Source organism: Phaethon lepturus, unplaced genomic scaffold (assembly GCF_000687285.1).
Source record: "Phaethon lepturus isolate BGI_N335 unplaced genomic scaffold, ASM68728v1 scaffold22547, whole genome shotgun sequence".
Taxonomy (NCBI): Eukaryota; Metazoa; Chordata; class Aves; order Phaethontiformes; family Phaethontidae; genus Phaethon; species Phaethon lepturus.
Genome location: NW_010551537.1, coordinates 21,946 through 38,356, shown reverse-complemented (window position 1 = coordinate 38,356; position 16,411 = coordinate 21,946). Strand labels below are relative to the sequence as shown.

The 16,411-nt window shown below is 42.7% G+C and overlaps 1 protein-coding gene across 1 annotated transcript in view; it reads left to right on the top strand.

Moving 5' to 3' along the window:
* LOC104623771 (cytosolic phospholipase A2 epsilon-like) overlaps window positions 1-16,411 on the top strand; it is a 37,965-nt gene that overhangs the window by 3,122 nt on the left and 18,432 nt on the right. Inside the window, exons 3-6 of the mRNA XM_010290955.1 lie at window positions 3,966-4,038; window positions 14,575-14,711; window positions 15,515-15,643; window positions 16,189-16,229. Coding sequence (XP_010289257.1) covers window positions 3,966-4,038; window positions 14,575-14,711; window positions 15,515-15,643; window positions 16,189-16,229 — 380 coding nt within the window. The remainder of the gene's footprint in view (window positions 1-3,965; window positions 4,039-14,574; window positions 14,712-15,514; window positions 15,644-16,188; window positions 16,230-16,411) is intronic.

Sequence of the window (16,411 nt, the reverse complement as noted above, 5' to 3'; positions counted from 1 at the left end):
GCGGTTCAGGGTACAGAGATTTATCTTGTTAGAGGGGACTGCAAGAGGGTTTGCTCATCTGTGTACTGTGGATTCTTAAATTTTGGTAATACTTTCTTTATTCTAGGTATCAGGAATTGCTCCTGGCTTAATACGGAATGCAAATTTTGTGCTGAAAATGGCTGTTTATGATAATTAGTCACTCATGAATTGTTGATTATAATTACCAACTTCCTGAACTCACCATTTTTTAATGCAACATAGATGATAATTAGCAGCACTAACACACTTGCTTTTTTGTTTATTAGCATTGTTCAATGTATTATTGCAATGAAATGATGACTAGAGGGAAGAGACAATTAGTTGCATGACTTCCATTGATGGCACCAGGGACTTGAGCTTCAGTTATGTTATTTTGCTCTTTCAATTTTCTGGACTAGTTAGTTTTCATGTCTGGCATTTGGTCATCGGAAAAGTATTATATGAAGTAATTTTTCATTAACTGCCTTCTCTAAGGAGGGTAAGCATCCTTTTCATTTACCTCAGAGATTTGCGTTATAGTTTGCTTCATAGTTAGCAGTTCTCTTCAAAGGCATTGGTGTTTCAGATTATCATGATGATTGTCACTGAATGTTGTTCCTCCTTTGATGTCCAAAGGAGGGGATGAAAATGTTGTCTAGAACAGGTTGTTTTTTTTCTGAAGAACTTTGATTTGGGTGATATGGCCACCTGAGTATTATAGTGACAGAAAGCAAGAGGGGTTCAGAGTACAGACTGGCTCTGAGTGCTGTGAAAACCCTTTTCTAACTGGTAAAAATGTTGAGAATATGGAGATAAAAGTAAAGTTTTCATTGTTCCTTCAGATTTAAAGTAATCATTGCTCTTGGGCGCAGGCTAATACCTGAAGGGATTTTGCTAATAAACCATGCTGACACAATGAATACACCCAGGGAGCGAAGTGGAGGCTGAGGGAAGCTCAGCCATGACTTGCCTGGCTGCATGTTCTCTGCCACCAAACACACTTACTGAATCCATCTCTCGGGCTCACATCACTAGCTCTTTCCTCTGTTGTTCATTCCTTGCGTCTCTTTTTCCATTCTCTCTCTTGTGGTCTTTGTTCCATGGCTGAATGCTGGGTGTGCTCTGGCTGACATAGCCTGTATCTCGCTGCTTCACAGGACTGAAATTTCTCAGGCAATGCAGTGAGATTTTCTCCTGGTGCACAGAGTTTCCATGCACAGCTCACTGGCTTTTCTCTTACACAGCCCCTACTCAGAGCTCTCCCTCCTGAAGGTGATAAATAATTCTTGCTTCTCCTTCAATCAAATTTCTAGTCTGTACCTTACGGCAGATCCGGTAGTCTGCCCTGTTGTTTCCCTTGGCAAGCTCTTCGAATTTAAACAAACTCCTGCTCTTTGCACCAAGGCATCTTCCTGTGACACCAAATATTCCCATCCAGTTTCTTACCATGATTCCACATGAAAATTAGGTGTTCGAACCCTTGCACAATCTTTGATGCTATCCAATCTGTGTAGTATCTTACTGTTCTTCACGGAAACACTGAGTATGTTTTATTGTTCGGGGAGGTGGGGACCCTTCCTTATATAACCCTCCCATACGCTTATCACTTTGTCTTCATTTGCATGCAAAGTATGAGGTTCTTCTGATGAGTTCTTCACATAACCTCTACTCTAGTAGCGAGCGCGCAACCAGTGCTTGGTGTAAACGTATCTTCGCAGAACCCATGCTTGGTTTGGTTTCTGTCATTCTGCTGCTTAAAGTTGTGGCAGTTCATACACGTCTCTGACAATCTTTGAAAACACATGTTCCAAAATGCTGGCTGAAGGATTGGTGCCATTAAATAAGGCTAAAAAAGCACCAACCCTAAATGCAATTCCTTTAACTCCTTCCTTTATTTCTCCTGAAATATGTCTGCTGAAGTTTTTATGTATTTCTCTGATTTGAGTACTATTTTTGAGAAAGGTTATAGAAACAAATCGATAAACCCAATGAGTGTTTGTTCTTTAAGAACAAAACAGATTGAGGTAAAAAAACACAGAGTTATTCCTTGCTGATGAAAAAAGAATGGTTTAACAACAATGGCTGAAACAATAGTGTGGAGCTGGCTCAGCCCGGATTCTGATAATGCTGAGATCTTACCACTCCTGTTTGGAACAAACAGCCCTATAAAATATCCTGTGCCCTACATATGACTTTAAGCAACACTGATTAATTTCCTATTTAGCTTTGGAGTACACCCACCCAGAAGCCAAGATCATCTACTCCTTGTAGCTTGAAAAAGAGAATGCATTTGTTCACACTTAATAACCTTCTTGTTGTTTTGGGCGTGCTGCTTCTGTACCTCACAGCAAAAAGTATTAGCATTTTAACTAGTCAACTTATTGAAAACATTCTGACATTATGATTCCTGGTTATAAGCTTGAGCTCATGGGCAAAGCTTTATGGTTATTTTAGGTACTGGTTAACTTTTATTTAATATGCCTTTAAATTACTCAGCATTTTCTCAAAAAATCATTCTTGTCATTTCACCGGATAACTTCATAGCTTGATAATTACTGCAAGTTTTTTGCAAATTCCTTTTATGAGGATGAAAGACATGAAGGTCATAGAGATGGAAATGATTCGTGAGGTTAAGCTAAACTTTGTCATGATGAATTCCCTGTGGTCCAATGCTTTACAGACTTCAGCTGATGTACTGTCTTGTCTCACTGATTTCTCATACTTTGACCTTTTTAGCAGTCTTTGACTTTTGTCACAGTTAGCAGCACCTGTGAATGTGCTTTCTCTTATTTCACTCGAGAGTTTCTCCCTGTTACTTTAATTGCAGTTTCTCAGAAAAGAGATAACATCTCCCCTAATTATTTCCTCACCTTCCACCAGCACTCCTCCGTTTTCACTTCAGATAATCTTTTCAAACTTTTGTCCATTGGCTTTCACAACAGCTTCTTACTTTGGCCGCCTTTTGTTGTTGTTGTTTTGTGAGGTGACTTTACTAAGAATTACGGATCTATTAGCTCTCTGCCATTATCTCAACTCCTCCTTAAGCTCTTCCTCAATATCTGTGACTACCATCAGGCCTCCACGTCACTGCAGTGGCCACCTATTGCTTGACCCCGATACATACTGTGCCTTCACTATTATTTGGCTGAATATCTTTCTGCAAATCTACAAGTGTCATCATAATTAGTTTAGTCTCTTTGTAACTTCCACAGACCCTCGTTATTTGAACTGCAAACTAACACTTCCCTATTCCCAAATCTGCCTCATTTTAATGCTATAACATTTTGGTTTTATTGATGTTTTACTCAGAAGTCCTTTAAAAAAATCATTATTATTCCATGACCTGACTCTCTCAAGGTCACTTTTTAATATATATGTTATACTATTTATATCTTCCCCTCTTCTTGGAGACAGCCGACTCAGAATCTGCTGATAACATCTTTGTATGCAGTCAGCCCTCAGGATTTGACAGACTTTGAACGTGTATTCTCTTTCCTGTGCAGACCCTTGTCCTCTGGCTTTCACTGCAGTCTCACTGTGTTACTCCATCTAATGAGACCTGTTCCTATTATAAGAAGACATCAGCTTGTGAATTTATTACTCAATATAGTCTGAAATTTCTGAAATTCCTCCTTTTCTGCTTCTGTTCCTAAACTATGCTAGAGGTAGCCATCCCCACGTGTATGATGTAATGTAGCTGGCTAACTGAACTTCCTCAACTTATTTACCTCCTGTCTCCACTTTCCTACTCATCCTCTCCTTCCACACTTTCTATCTGTATGCTTCGGCAACTGCAGACTACAGGGGCTGATGAAGTTAGTGGAGAAAGTGCATTTTGTTGCATACTGTATTTTTGCTGTGATGCCAACTGGAAAAGATGACTTCAGCAGAACCTGGGTTCCTTTCAGTGTTTGGTGGTCATTCCAATAAATACACATATCCCAAACTTTAAAGCACATCTTCAGGAAGAAATGTCACCTTACTCCCTGCTCACTGTAAGAATCATAAAGTTGAGAAATGCTCATCAGGCAGATTTTTGTAAGTACCAGATTTTCTTACTGACATTATACAGTTCTGAAATTACTGGACCAGCCCCTGCTGGCGCTAGCCGCTGCACAAATGCAAAAGACAGAAATCATACCAGCGAACAAATCACAGTAAAAGCCAACTTCTGCCACAGAATAGTTATTTACAATTTCAGAGGGTTTTTTGTTATTTGAAGGTTTTTTTAAGAATTCAGCAACAGGTCACTGCCAGGCAGGGTATTCACTAAACCTTTAAGACTTCCATCAGTCAGCAGAGCACAGACAAGTTGGCTATTTCAGTGGTGTGAAAATATCTTAGCACCAGTTTTAATACCCAGGTGTTTATATCCCGTGTCTATAACAAATACAGGGCTGAAATCTTTACGCATCAGTCGCTCTTAATTCTTTGCTCTAAAGAGCCCCGCCACATCTCAGAAGTTCAGTGAGGTGTGTCATGTACGTGTCTTGAGCAGCCACTTTGTTATGGATGTTTCTGACTCTTGCACCTCACTGAAAGATGTATAAGAGAAATCTTTTGGGGACTGTAGTATATGGTACATTACAACTTACATGCAAAGTCTTCTGAAAATGTGTGGTATTTGGCCAGCCTTTACCTGGTGCTCCACTTCCACAGAAGTTTTTCGCTGGAGAATTTTCTCCTGCTGTTCCTACATGTGCCTCATGAACTTGGCAGGTCAGTAATAACTACAGTTTTGCATATCCCTTTACCATACTGTTCTTCCTTCTTTTGCTGTGCGTTTTCTTTCCTTTTTGGGAGATGGTGCTGAAGCTCACGAACGCCACAGCCCCTCCGCTGCCCAACATTTCACATAGCATGTTACTCCACTCCTCTGTCTTCCTACTTTTTAATATTTTTAGTAGAGCTAGAGGATCCATCAAAGCGAAAAGCATTTACAGCTGCTGTTTGCACAGACTAAGAGTCAGTTCTTTAGCTATGGTACTCCAAAATGTGGTTGTTTCAGCGCAGTTACCAAAGCTGGCAGAGGAAATGGCTGTACACTGCACGTCAAGGACTCTCAGATTGTCTTGATACACTCCCTGAAGTTAGAAGCTCAGACAATATCTATGACAGGCACAACTTTTCCAAAGAAATAAGATGAGGTGCCCCAGGCTGCCAGTAAACCAGCAGCTCTGCTCCAGGTTACTTTGGCCTGGAAAGCCTAAAGGGTTTTGCTTCAGAAGACTACTTTGGACTAGACTCCTCACTAGCAGACAGGCAGCTCTAAAGGGCCATCTTTCCATGAGGCAGCAAGTCATCAGACAGACTTTGAGGAAGGCTAAGGACATGGCAGAAAACCTTCCTGTTTTCTCCAAGTGAGCACTACTTGACTTCCACTGGATAATTCAGAGACTGCGATATTTTCACCCCAAACACTACCGTTTGTTTTTATCTTCATCTTTTGATGGAGATTCTATAAAGAAAATTTGCCACCACCTCTTTGTATTCCACTCACTTTGGTCTTTCAAGAACATGGATATAACCACTGTTGATTTTCCAGCCAAATGGAGAGAAGTGTTCAGTTCACATGTTCTGTAACACTGGGTTGCAGAGAATAGAAGAAATACCACAGGACAGCAACAAGAAGAACAGAAGAAATATCACAGAGAAGGTGAAATTAATTTTCACAGCTATGAAACACTGCACATACGTGCAAGACCTCACCTTCATTCCTTTGAAGTGCTGATTTAATTTCTTTTATTATCACCTTTGATCTAGAATGGATATTGAATGACAAGATAAGAACCATGATTCACCAGCTTATGCAAAGGGATTACACAAAGTAAAATGATGCTGCCTTCTCAGAAAATAGCGTTACTGTTATGATCTTGTCCTCCATCCTGAGGACAGTGGGATTTCAGAAGAAGTCTTGGATAATGAGATGTAGACATTCAGAAAATTCCCGTTATCATGAAAAGGTACATCTCTCGAGTAGGGATCAGGATGTGTGGGCTCAGGTGTTACCTCTGTCCACAGACTTGTTATAAGTTTAGGCAAGTCATGCAAAGACAGTGACCCTCTGGTACCCTCTCTATAAAACATGAATAACAGAATGTCTTCTCCCACACATTTTCTCTCTCTTGTCTATTTAGAATGTGTGCTTATTTTGAAAAGAATTATCTCTTATTACGTGTAGCAGGATCCCAATTTAAGATGTGAAGTAAGACCTAGAAACAGTGAGAAGCATCTTCAGATTCTTTTGTTAAATACCAATAAAAAAGGTTTGGGGACCAGCAGGTGAAGAAAAGGATGTCTTTCTCTCCTTTCTGTTGGTAATTCCCCAAGTACTCTATGACTTCGGGCGTGTTTCTTAAGGATGCCATACTATAATGGAGCACTGTAAACCAGCATGCCACTGAACAAGGAAGATAAACAAATATTAATTAACTCTTTGTTGACTGAGCAGCAACCTACCTGTGCTCTCGGAGAAGCTGGAGTCTCCCAGGAAAAAGAGTGTGATACCATGTGGTTTAAATACTTTAATACAAAAGATACCTTGTAATTTTTAAGTGCTTGATTTTTGCACTGATACTGATGTTCTTTTAGCTTAATGTTTTGTTTTTAACACTTGAAAATATTTGAAGTATCAGAAGACTAAAATTGTTACACATGCTAACATGTGTTGATGAGAATTAGAAAATGATGTTTACCTAGCCTTGTCTCAGCAATATGATGTTTTCCCCTGGAAAATGGATTATAAGCAGCTGACACAGGTGCTATCTGATGATGAGATGTCAGTGGAAGGTTGACAATTTTTGCGATAACATATTTCAGATTTCCCTAGATTTTCATGTTGCAAGTATTAAACCCAGGAACAAGTCACCTTTCCAATCAAGTGCAGCAGGTACTATGACTTGCCTTTTCTACCCACATGCTGGCTTCCCATCTTTCTACGCATGCAGTTATCTGCTTGCTCAAGTTTCTGATCACCTCTACTTGGCTAAGATATGCTCCATTTCCCTGACTTTCAGTTCATTGCAAGTGCAGTCACATCAGGTCTTTTGGCCATTAGAGGTTTTTTTATATTTTTCCTTAACTTGGCAAATCCTGGCTTCAGAGAATGCCACTTTCTATATACTTCCACTGACACTCCTCAGTATTGTGTACATCCAACTTGGTCCTGGGTGTTTTTAAAACAAGCACCCAATGTGTGGGATGTGTGTTTTGCAAGCCTGGGAGGGAGTCTCAGCTTATCCTGAAATCTGATGTCACACCTTTGCCTGTAGACAACACATGCTGGTGGAGCTTGGCAATGATTGCATCTGTTTTCACACAAAGGAAAAAATTAAAACAAAAAGGAAGAACCCTGCTCCTCCTCAATGGATCAATTAACCCTTTTCATATACCTACAGTCGCTCTACCACTTTTCCAGGCTCCTCTGTGCTTAGGTAATGTTCAATTCCGAATTTGCTTCATACTTCATGCAACTGGTTTCTCTATTATCTTACCACGCAAATGCTCTTGACAGACCTGGGCTAATTAGTTTTCACTGTATTCCTAACCGACCTCTATGCTAATTTGTAATCATGGGTCAGACTCAAACACATGTTTCTGGCATTCCCCGATCTCACTGTGGGCACTTTAGAGGCAGTGCCCGGGTAAGGTCCCTTTACGCTCGTCCTGCTGCCCTGCAGGTGCTGAGTGCCATCACCAGGCTCCAACGCTCATATGCAGTCAGGCTGGGGAGCTCGTGGGAATGCTAGGGAGGAAGCAATTCCGGTGAAGTTTATGGGACTTTTACAGTCTGGCACCTGGTTTGCAGTGGTGTTCCCCTCCTCAGTCCAAGACTGCAGCCAGCCTTGGGTAAAAGAATGACTTTTTTGGCCATTGGTGTGTTCATTTGCTCCTCCTCAGCGGGAGGTTAGTGCCAGAGGCTTTTACAAAAGCACATGTTTCCTGACTCTATTAATGGCGTCACTTCTCCTAAAGAATTCCCCACATGTAGGAGGAATATCTGGCCAGGATGAGGTGCTGGGGGAAATAGCATATTAGCTCCTTTCCTTGCTGCTAACACCCCTTCCAGTGACTGTTTCCCGAAAGGATGAGAAAGGAGTCAATTGATGGGAGAGGAGGACCATGGCTCTCTAACACCTTCCAGCTGCCCTCCTTAAACAAATGAGTTATTGGGTGGCCACGCAGAGCTGCACCAAGCTCCCAGCCTGTCCCACCTTCGCCATCATTAGTGTTTACTTGCTGTTTTATGGCAGCCCACAGCTGGAGCTGACCCCCCTACACTGCTCCTGTGGACCGAGAGATGGTCAGTAAGGGAATCTGCCTCCTCTAGCACAGCTGGGGACCAAGCACCAGAGAAGGGAATTGCCCTGAGGTGCCACCAGTGGAAGCAGACCTCTCGCAGGTCCTTGGGTAACACCAGCATGCTGACCTGCAGCGACGTGGCCCTCCCTGCTATGATTTAGTACAACGTGAAAGAGCAAAACTCTCTCGGACTCTGCTGGATCGCACATAACCCTGAAGACCTGAGTAAAGAGGTCTCTGTGGCAGACAGAAACCGTGGCAGCCGATGTGGGTACCAGCTGGTACCACGTGCCAAGAGATGACCTTTGCCGCGGGAGAGCGTGTTTGGGCTCATTAGCGTGGCAGGGGTGAAGAGGGGGGACATCAGGTCTGGCTTAAATTACACCCCACTGGTGCTGCGTGTTTGCAACACTCTGCCTGGACTGCGGAGGTGAACCTGAGCTGTGTGTCCCAGTGAGAAGTTACCTGGGGTGAGTTTCAGGCTGGCAGGTGCTTTCTTCCCAGAGACAGTAACTTCTTGGTGAGGTGTTATCCTGCCAGTCCAAGAGGCTGTGGGTGGAGGGATCCCCATGGCACAGCTGTCAGAGCTGAGGTAGGACAAGGTGAAATCGAGGGGGGTTGAAAAGTGACTGAGCTTATCAGGTATGTTTTCTAGCTGTAGAAATCAGGTGCACGTGGAAGCTGTCTCAGCTCTGGAAGGAAACCTGTTGGTCTTGGCAGGGAGGTCGGAACAATCACACTGCTCCCGTTACCCTTCCTTCTGTTTTTGCATCTTCCTTTCGTTTTTCATCTTTGGATGAAGAGAGACCTTGTGTATTTATAACAGAGGAGCTCAGAGTCTTTCTCCTCTCCCAGCTTATGAAATTATTTTGTGGAAGCTCTTAGTTTATCCGTTCGGAAGAAATGAGTCAGTTCTTGGGTGATACACTTGGAGTCTTTGCAAATCAGAGTGGTTCTCCAAAGACATCAGGAGTTATTTTAGCTACAGAAAATAAACACAAGCAAATTAGGGAGAACACACCTAGTGCAGGTGATACTCATGGCCCTGCCCCAAGAATGCAAGCAGCGCCGGTGGTGCAGGAGGCAGAGGTGACCCAGGATGCAAAAGCTTCGCTCTGTGGTGGCAGCAGGAACTGCACCCATTGAGGCTGTGCTCCAGGGAGCAAATCTGACTTTGCTTCTTGACTTAAATGTCTGGACAGGGTGGAAGGCTCATTCACACAGGGATTCTGTCCATTCATGGTAAAGGACATCATTGATTAATGGGATTTTATAGTTTACATTCATTGTTCTTGGACTTGTTGGTGAGGGTCCAGAGGAGGACCACAAAAATGATCAGAGGGATGGAGCACCTCTCCTAGGAGGACAGGCTGAGAGAGTTGGGGTTGTTCAGCCTGGAGAAGAGAAGGCTCCAGGGAGACCTTATTGCAGCCTTCCAGTACTTACAGGGGGCTTATAAGAAAGATGGGGACGGACTTTTTAGCAGGGTCTGTAGTGATAGGACAAGGGTTAATGGTTTTAAAGGAGGGCAGATTTAGGCTAGATCTAAGGAAGACATTTTTCACTGCAATGAGGGTCGTGAACCACTGTCACAGGTTGCCCAGAGAGGTGGTAGATGCCCCATCCCCAGAAACATTGCAGGGCAGGTTGGACAGGGCTCTGAGCAACCTGATCTAGTTGAAGATGTCCCTGCTCATTGCAGGGGGGTTGGACTAGGTGACCTTTAAAGGTCCTTTCCAGCCCAAAGATTCTATGATTCTTATGAGACTACTTTTTCTTATATGCTTTGGTTTTCAGTGCTGTAATTTTCTTCTTATTTGTGATGGAGATGAATGATTTTAGGATGTGATGGTTCATTTTAGGAACATGTCACAAGACTCTACTCTCATGAAGAAGCAAACAGCTGGCTGCAGTTCTGAACTTCTAGTCCTGAATGTTTAGCCCATCTTTATCTTGAAAACAGAGATGAGAATCAGTCCTACCAACACACAAATGCAGTTGAATCAGCACAACTTAAAAACTGGGAAAGGATATCAGAGCCAGTTAGTGCTGACTTCCAAAGACACTGTGAGTTCAGATGTCTCAGTATCCCTATGGGGTGACATTATATCATCAGAGAATGAAGTTGCAACATGTGTACTTAGGTAAGGGCCTGGCATGGCATGAAATTGCTAATGATGCCCAGAAATTGCATTAAAATTAGAGCATGAAGACAACAAAAATATATTTTTCTGTATTAGCTCTCATGTAGCAATGAATAAACTGGAAGATTTTCACTAGCTCTTTTGTACACTTTTTTTCAGGAATAAGAGTGAGCAAAAAAAGCTGGTTAGTAGTTTCAGGTGCTCCCATGTAACAAGAGTATCATAGTCTTCAGTTGACATCCCACTATCCTGTTATTTTTTATTTTCCCACTGTTTGCCTCACAGCTTAGCCTGGCTTCAAGTGAACTGCCACTTCTACAGAAATACGGAAGTTCAGAGTCACAGCATGGGGAATAGCTCATACTGTCTGTACAATTCAAGAAAAACATAGAAAAATCACAGGAATGTTATGGGAAACAATAACATCTCCCCATCAGTAGGGACTGTAGATGAATTATGGTGAAAACACATATGGCATGGTTTCCTTTCTCCATGAGAAGAGGACATGCTCTGTCTGGTTTCACCTCACCTCATCTTCAAGGTCAAATCTGCACTCAGTAGTTGCTAACAATTAATTTGTTTGCGACCAACTAGCCCTGATATTGCAGAATTGCACGAAGCGGCTGAGGTGTGAAGGCACTTCTGGAGATCATCTAGTCCAGCCCCTTGCTCAATGCAGTGTCATCTACAGCCAATTGCTCAGAGCTAAGCCAAGTCAGGTTTTGAACATCTCCAAGGATGGAGACTTCACAACCTTTCTGGTCAATCTCTTCCAGTGTTTGACCACTCTCATGGTAAAATAAGGGGTTTTTCCTTATGTTTAAATGGAATTTCCTGTGTATTGTTTTGTGCCCATTGCCTCTTACCTTTCGCTGGGCACCACTAAGTAGAGTCTGCCTCTGACTTCTTTATTCCCCTCTCCCTGCGCCCTTGTCAGGTATTTACATACATTGATAAGATATCCCTGAGCCTTCTCTGCTCCAGGCTAAAGAGTCCCAACCTTCTCAGCCTCTGCCAATATGGCAGATATTCCAAACCCCAGACTTCTGTGTGGCCTTTTGCTTGGACTCATGCCAGTACTTCCTTATCTCTCTTGTATTGGGGAGCCCAGAAATGGACTCAGCACTCCAGATACGGTCTTGCCCGTGCTGAGTAGAGGGGAAGGTTCACCCTCCACCTGCTGGCAACATTCCTTCTGACGTAGCCCAGAAGGCTGTTGGCCTTGTTTACCACAAGACCACATTGCTGCTCATGTTCAACTTGGTGTCCAACAGGACCCACAGGTCTTCATCTGCAGAGCTGCTTTTTGGCCGGTCAACCCCCCAGGCTGTCCTGGTGCATTTCTTCTCATGTGCATGACTTGGCATTTTCCTTGCTGAAGTTAATGAGGCTCATGCTGGCCCAGTTCTCCAGCTTCCGTTCAGGTCCTTCTGAATGGCAGCACAGCCATCTGATGTGTCAACCACTCCTCCCAGTTTTGTGTCACCTGAAAACTTGCTGTAGGTGCACTCTGTCCCATCACCCACATTGCTAGTGAAGATATTGAAGAGTATTGGCCCTAGTATCAGCCCCTCGGGTACCCCACTAATGACTGGCCTCCAGGTGGACTTTGTGCTGCTGATCGCAATCCTTTGAGCCTGGCAGCTCAGCCTGTTTTTAATACACCTCACCACCCATTTATCTAGCCTGTACTTCATCAGTTTGACAAAGAATTCTTAATAGCTTATTTTAAGTAAATTTTATGAAAGCAACACTCTCATGGAAAAATAATTTTAGAAAGTAGCCTCATGAAAATGTTTTGTCAGAGAAAACACTCCAGCAAATCAGTAAATTCCAGAATAAACAGTACCAAAAGAGATTTATAAATGTTACAGTTTTTCGTTCATGCTTGGCTTGGAGTTTCAGCACTCTCAGGTTTTATTGTGAGTCTTGTTTTATACACTGTGTCATTGAAAAATGGAATTTAAAACAGGATAGAGCACCTCAGATTTCATTAGAAGGAAAAAAGAAAGGAATTGCCCTTTGCAGTTACAGCAAAAACCTAGAAATGTGTCCTTCCTGTACCCTGTGGTGGCCAGAAACCAAAAAGGAGAGAAATTACGCCTCAGATCAGTTTAACATTTTTGAAGTACATCACATCTCATCCACTTTGGCGACTCTGGGGACGCTGGGCTCCTGTTTTCAGAACACGAGATCGGCAGTGGTAAGTGCATTAATGAGAAGAGGGACAGTCTAAGACAGCTTGAAGCCACCTTTGGTTCTTGGCTTTTGTACAGGCTTCATATGTGCTCTTGAGTAACTCTAGATCAGAGCCAGCAATACGTCATATCAGGACGAGTACGTCACAGCTCGGCAGGCTGTCAGACAGCACTGTCAGGGGAGATGCTTCATTTGTCAGGCAGATCAATAATCACAGCCCTCCCACATGGTGTAAATTGAATCTTATACCAATACTTGCCAAAGTCAATATCTTATCCTGTCATTTTTATTATGTAAAAATCTGCAATGCTGAAATGTTGCCTGTGGAATCAGTTTCAAAGACAGAAAGGCAACTTACATCCTCTGTGAGGAAAACTCCTGGCAGTGCCAAGAAATTCCTTCCAATTCAGTGTGAAGAGTTACCTGTGAATGTCCCTGCCCAAGTCATTGTCCTCCAGCGACGTCCCAGTCAGAGGGCCGCCAGATTTCAAGCAACACCTTATATTTAGGCAAAATATCCCAAAGCAATATATCTGATATCGTGAGCAAAGACACCAAGACAAACTCTCTTTTAACCTTGAGGAACTGACTCAAGACTTGGGCCATGTTCACAGATAGAAGGTGTTCATCGCTGCTCGTGAGGTAGTTATCTCTGTCGATTGCTGTGGGACCAGACTTCTCCCCTTCTTCTCATTTCTCATCGAAGCCTGTGTTTACACAAAAGGATGGATCAGGCCTCCCAGCAGCCTCTGGAAATCTTCCTGTCCGAGGTCTGAGAATCTCTTCGGTGTTTGCTTGGCTCACGATCTATGAGAGCTGATCCCTTGTAGTAAGTGCAAATCCTTTCTGCCACTTCATTTTGCCTGGGAAGAGATGTGGAGTATGAAAGAGCTTCCAGGTCTCTCGGGTGTCAGCAAACACCAGGAAAAGAGGTGTAGAAAAGAAAAAAAAGAAAAAAAGAAAATAAACCAGCCACCCGTTGACCTTCTGAAGAAGCAATAATACTGCTAGTAAGCCTGTCCCTTCCTACCCCACCTAAGGAGACAATAGGTAGGTGGAATAATTAATCTTCCATCGTGAAGGGTTAATAATCAGGTATGCCAGATATTTATTATCTGAATCAGACTCAGACCTGATTCTTTTAAGATTTCTCACAAACCTAAACTGCAGACAAAAGGTGAGGATTAAGAAAGTCAGTTTTCTAGATCATGTTCTAATCTTGGTCATGCTTTTTTCTACACATAAGCATAGTATGACAAAATGTTACACACACACAAAATCCTGACAAACAGTTACAAAGTGAAGTAGGTAAAGCTAGGAAAAGCTGGGATTGAGTTTACTCCTGCTAGGTATGTGAGCCCATACAGCCTCCCCAGCTTCCCCAGTTGCATTCTTTACTGAGACTGGTACCTGCTTCTCCTCCTGTTTCCCACTTCATCCGAAAGTCATTTCTCTTTGCTCACTCCCAGTGCCAGTCTGGCTGGTGCCCTCTGAGCTCCAGGTTGGTGAGACAACGGCCTGCTCTTGCCACAGAGACAATTTCCACCCAGTCCCTCTCAGGGTCTGAGGCTTGTTCTCCGCTGGGTGGGTTGCAGTTTCTCCTCATGACGAATTTCCAGAGAGCTGAAACAAAGTTGATGAGGGGCAATATAAGACTCCTGGCTATTTATATTGTTCTACCCGCTGGCTAGGGCTATATATATATATTTTTTATGTATGTGTAGGATTGTGCATAGTCATTTGAATACTATGCTTATTAAAATAGTGTTGTGATGAGCAACAAATTAATTTTATGCAGCTCTATGATTCCTATCTTCCTGGTTTGGCTGATGTGTATCAGAAAGACCTGGCCACACAGAGCATTTCAATGCCTCCACTTTGTGTGTTGTGGTTCCAACTGCCAGCTGTTTTTGTGCCTATGTTTCTATAGTAAGCCAATCTGATTGCTACGTGAGCCTCTGGTTGCCAACTGCTTCAGATGAAAAATTCCGCACCAAAACCATCAAAAACTGCAGAAATCCTGTGTGGAATGAAACTTTCTACTTCCGGATACAGAGACGAGTCAAGGTACACAAACCAAAACTCTCTTTTTCATCTCATGTCTACGCAGTTTCTTTCGGCTTAGTCCAAAACAGGATGTCATGTCTTCTAATGCCTTTCTGAGTTTACATAAAATTCCCCTAGCAAGCTGGAGCGAAATAATTTGGGCTATTCTGGAACCCACTTCTCTCCTAACAGATACTTATTATTTATATATCAGTAATGTGTGCCTTGCAGGAGGCTGATGGGACCGACGACAGAGTGACAACACAGAGGAACAATGAAGTAGACCTATAAAGCAGCACTATAACAGAAGACCACACCTTTCCCTGAGAGGACTTGAAATGATGGCATATCAATGCCAGGGAGATGCTAAATTCTAGTATGATTAAGATCTTTATTCAGTTTGGTACTGTTAATTACACTACACCCAAATACCTACAAACAGGTGGCTGAAAGTAGAAGGTCCAAGGACACAGAAAGGTGGTTATTGATATGAAGTGACCTCTATTGCCCCAGTTACCAACAATAGGGGCCATGCAGGACTTGTGTCTATCCATATCACTTCCTAAGAGATCACGTTTTTGGTGAGAGCTATTTACAAGTATAAAAGGTAACCCAAGAGAAATCTCAGTTCGGCCTTAATTGACAGGACTAGAAGCTGTTTCTTATAAAGAAGATTACAGTCGTTTTCTTACTCTTCCTTGCTTGTCATCAATACATTTCTGTTTCCTCTCTGTAAAGCAGGCACTGAACCTGGAAGAGCTGCAGAACGTCATACTTCTGGAGTACATGTTAATGAATTGGATATTTTTAATTTCTTTTTCCAGAATATACTGGAAATTACTGTTTCTGATGATGACGTCGTTCATGATGATGACCACGTGATTCTGCTTTTTGATGTAGCTAAAATCCCCCTTGGGGAAAGAGTGTTTACAGCATTCCCACTAAATCCACAGGTACGAGCTGGGTCAGGTGTTTAGTACGTCTTGACCTCCATTCCCTCCCTTCTGATTAAATCGGTGTGCAGCCTCTTCTGTCTTTTACCACCAGGACCCGCTGGATTCTGGCCACATCCCCGAGGCCCAGAGCAGACGCAGTTTTAGGGGAGCTTTGCACTCTTAATAAACTCTGTCATTTTCTGTCAGATTATCTAATCCTCACGAAGATTATAAAAAGAAAAACAATACAAGGACAGGGAAACGGCTTGTTTCCACAATATTTTTCTAAATACTCTTAGCATTTCACGTTCAGCACATGGGGAAGGGAAGAAAGTGTGAAAAATAAAGTTTTACTAGGGAGATTTGTAAGAAACAAACACCCTTTGTTCTGCTAATACAATTGAGATCATCTTTTCCTTGGGGAAGAAAAAGCTGCCTCTGTCCTCTAATGCTGACAATAACAAGCACGAAACGGAATATTGTTTGCAAAAATGAAGGTCACTTTGCAAACCCTCTGCACGTGCTAATTGAGACTGCTTCACTTTTTTTTCTTTCATTTTCAGGGGAAGGAGGAGCTGGAAGTTGAGTTTGTATTGGAGAGCATGTGAGTGAAACCCCATTATTTTCTGGAGAGGATTCTCTGGGCAGCTCATGGCCGAGGAGAATGTTGCTGCCCAGTCTGTGACAAACCTCGGCGATTAAGGCTGTTACAAGCACTTTCCAGGTGCTTTACTGAAGCTGAATAATTTCTGCTAGGTGGTTATGTGGCATCTAGTGAAAAGGGAA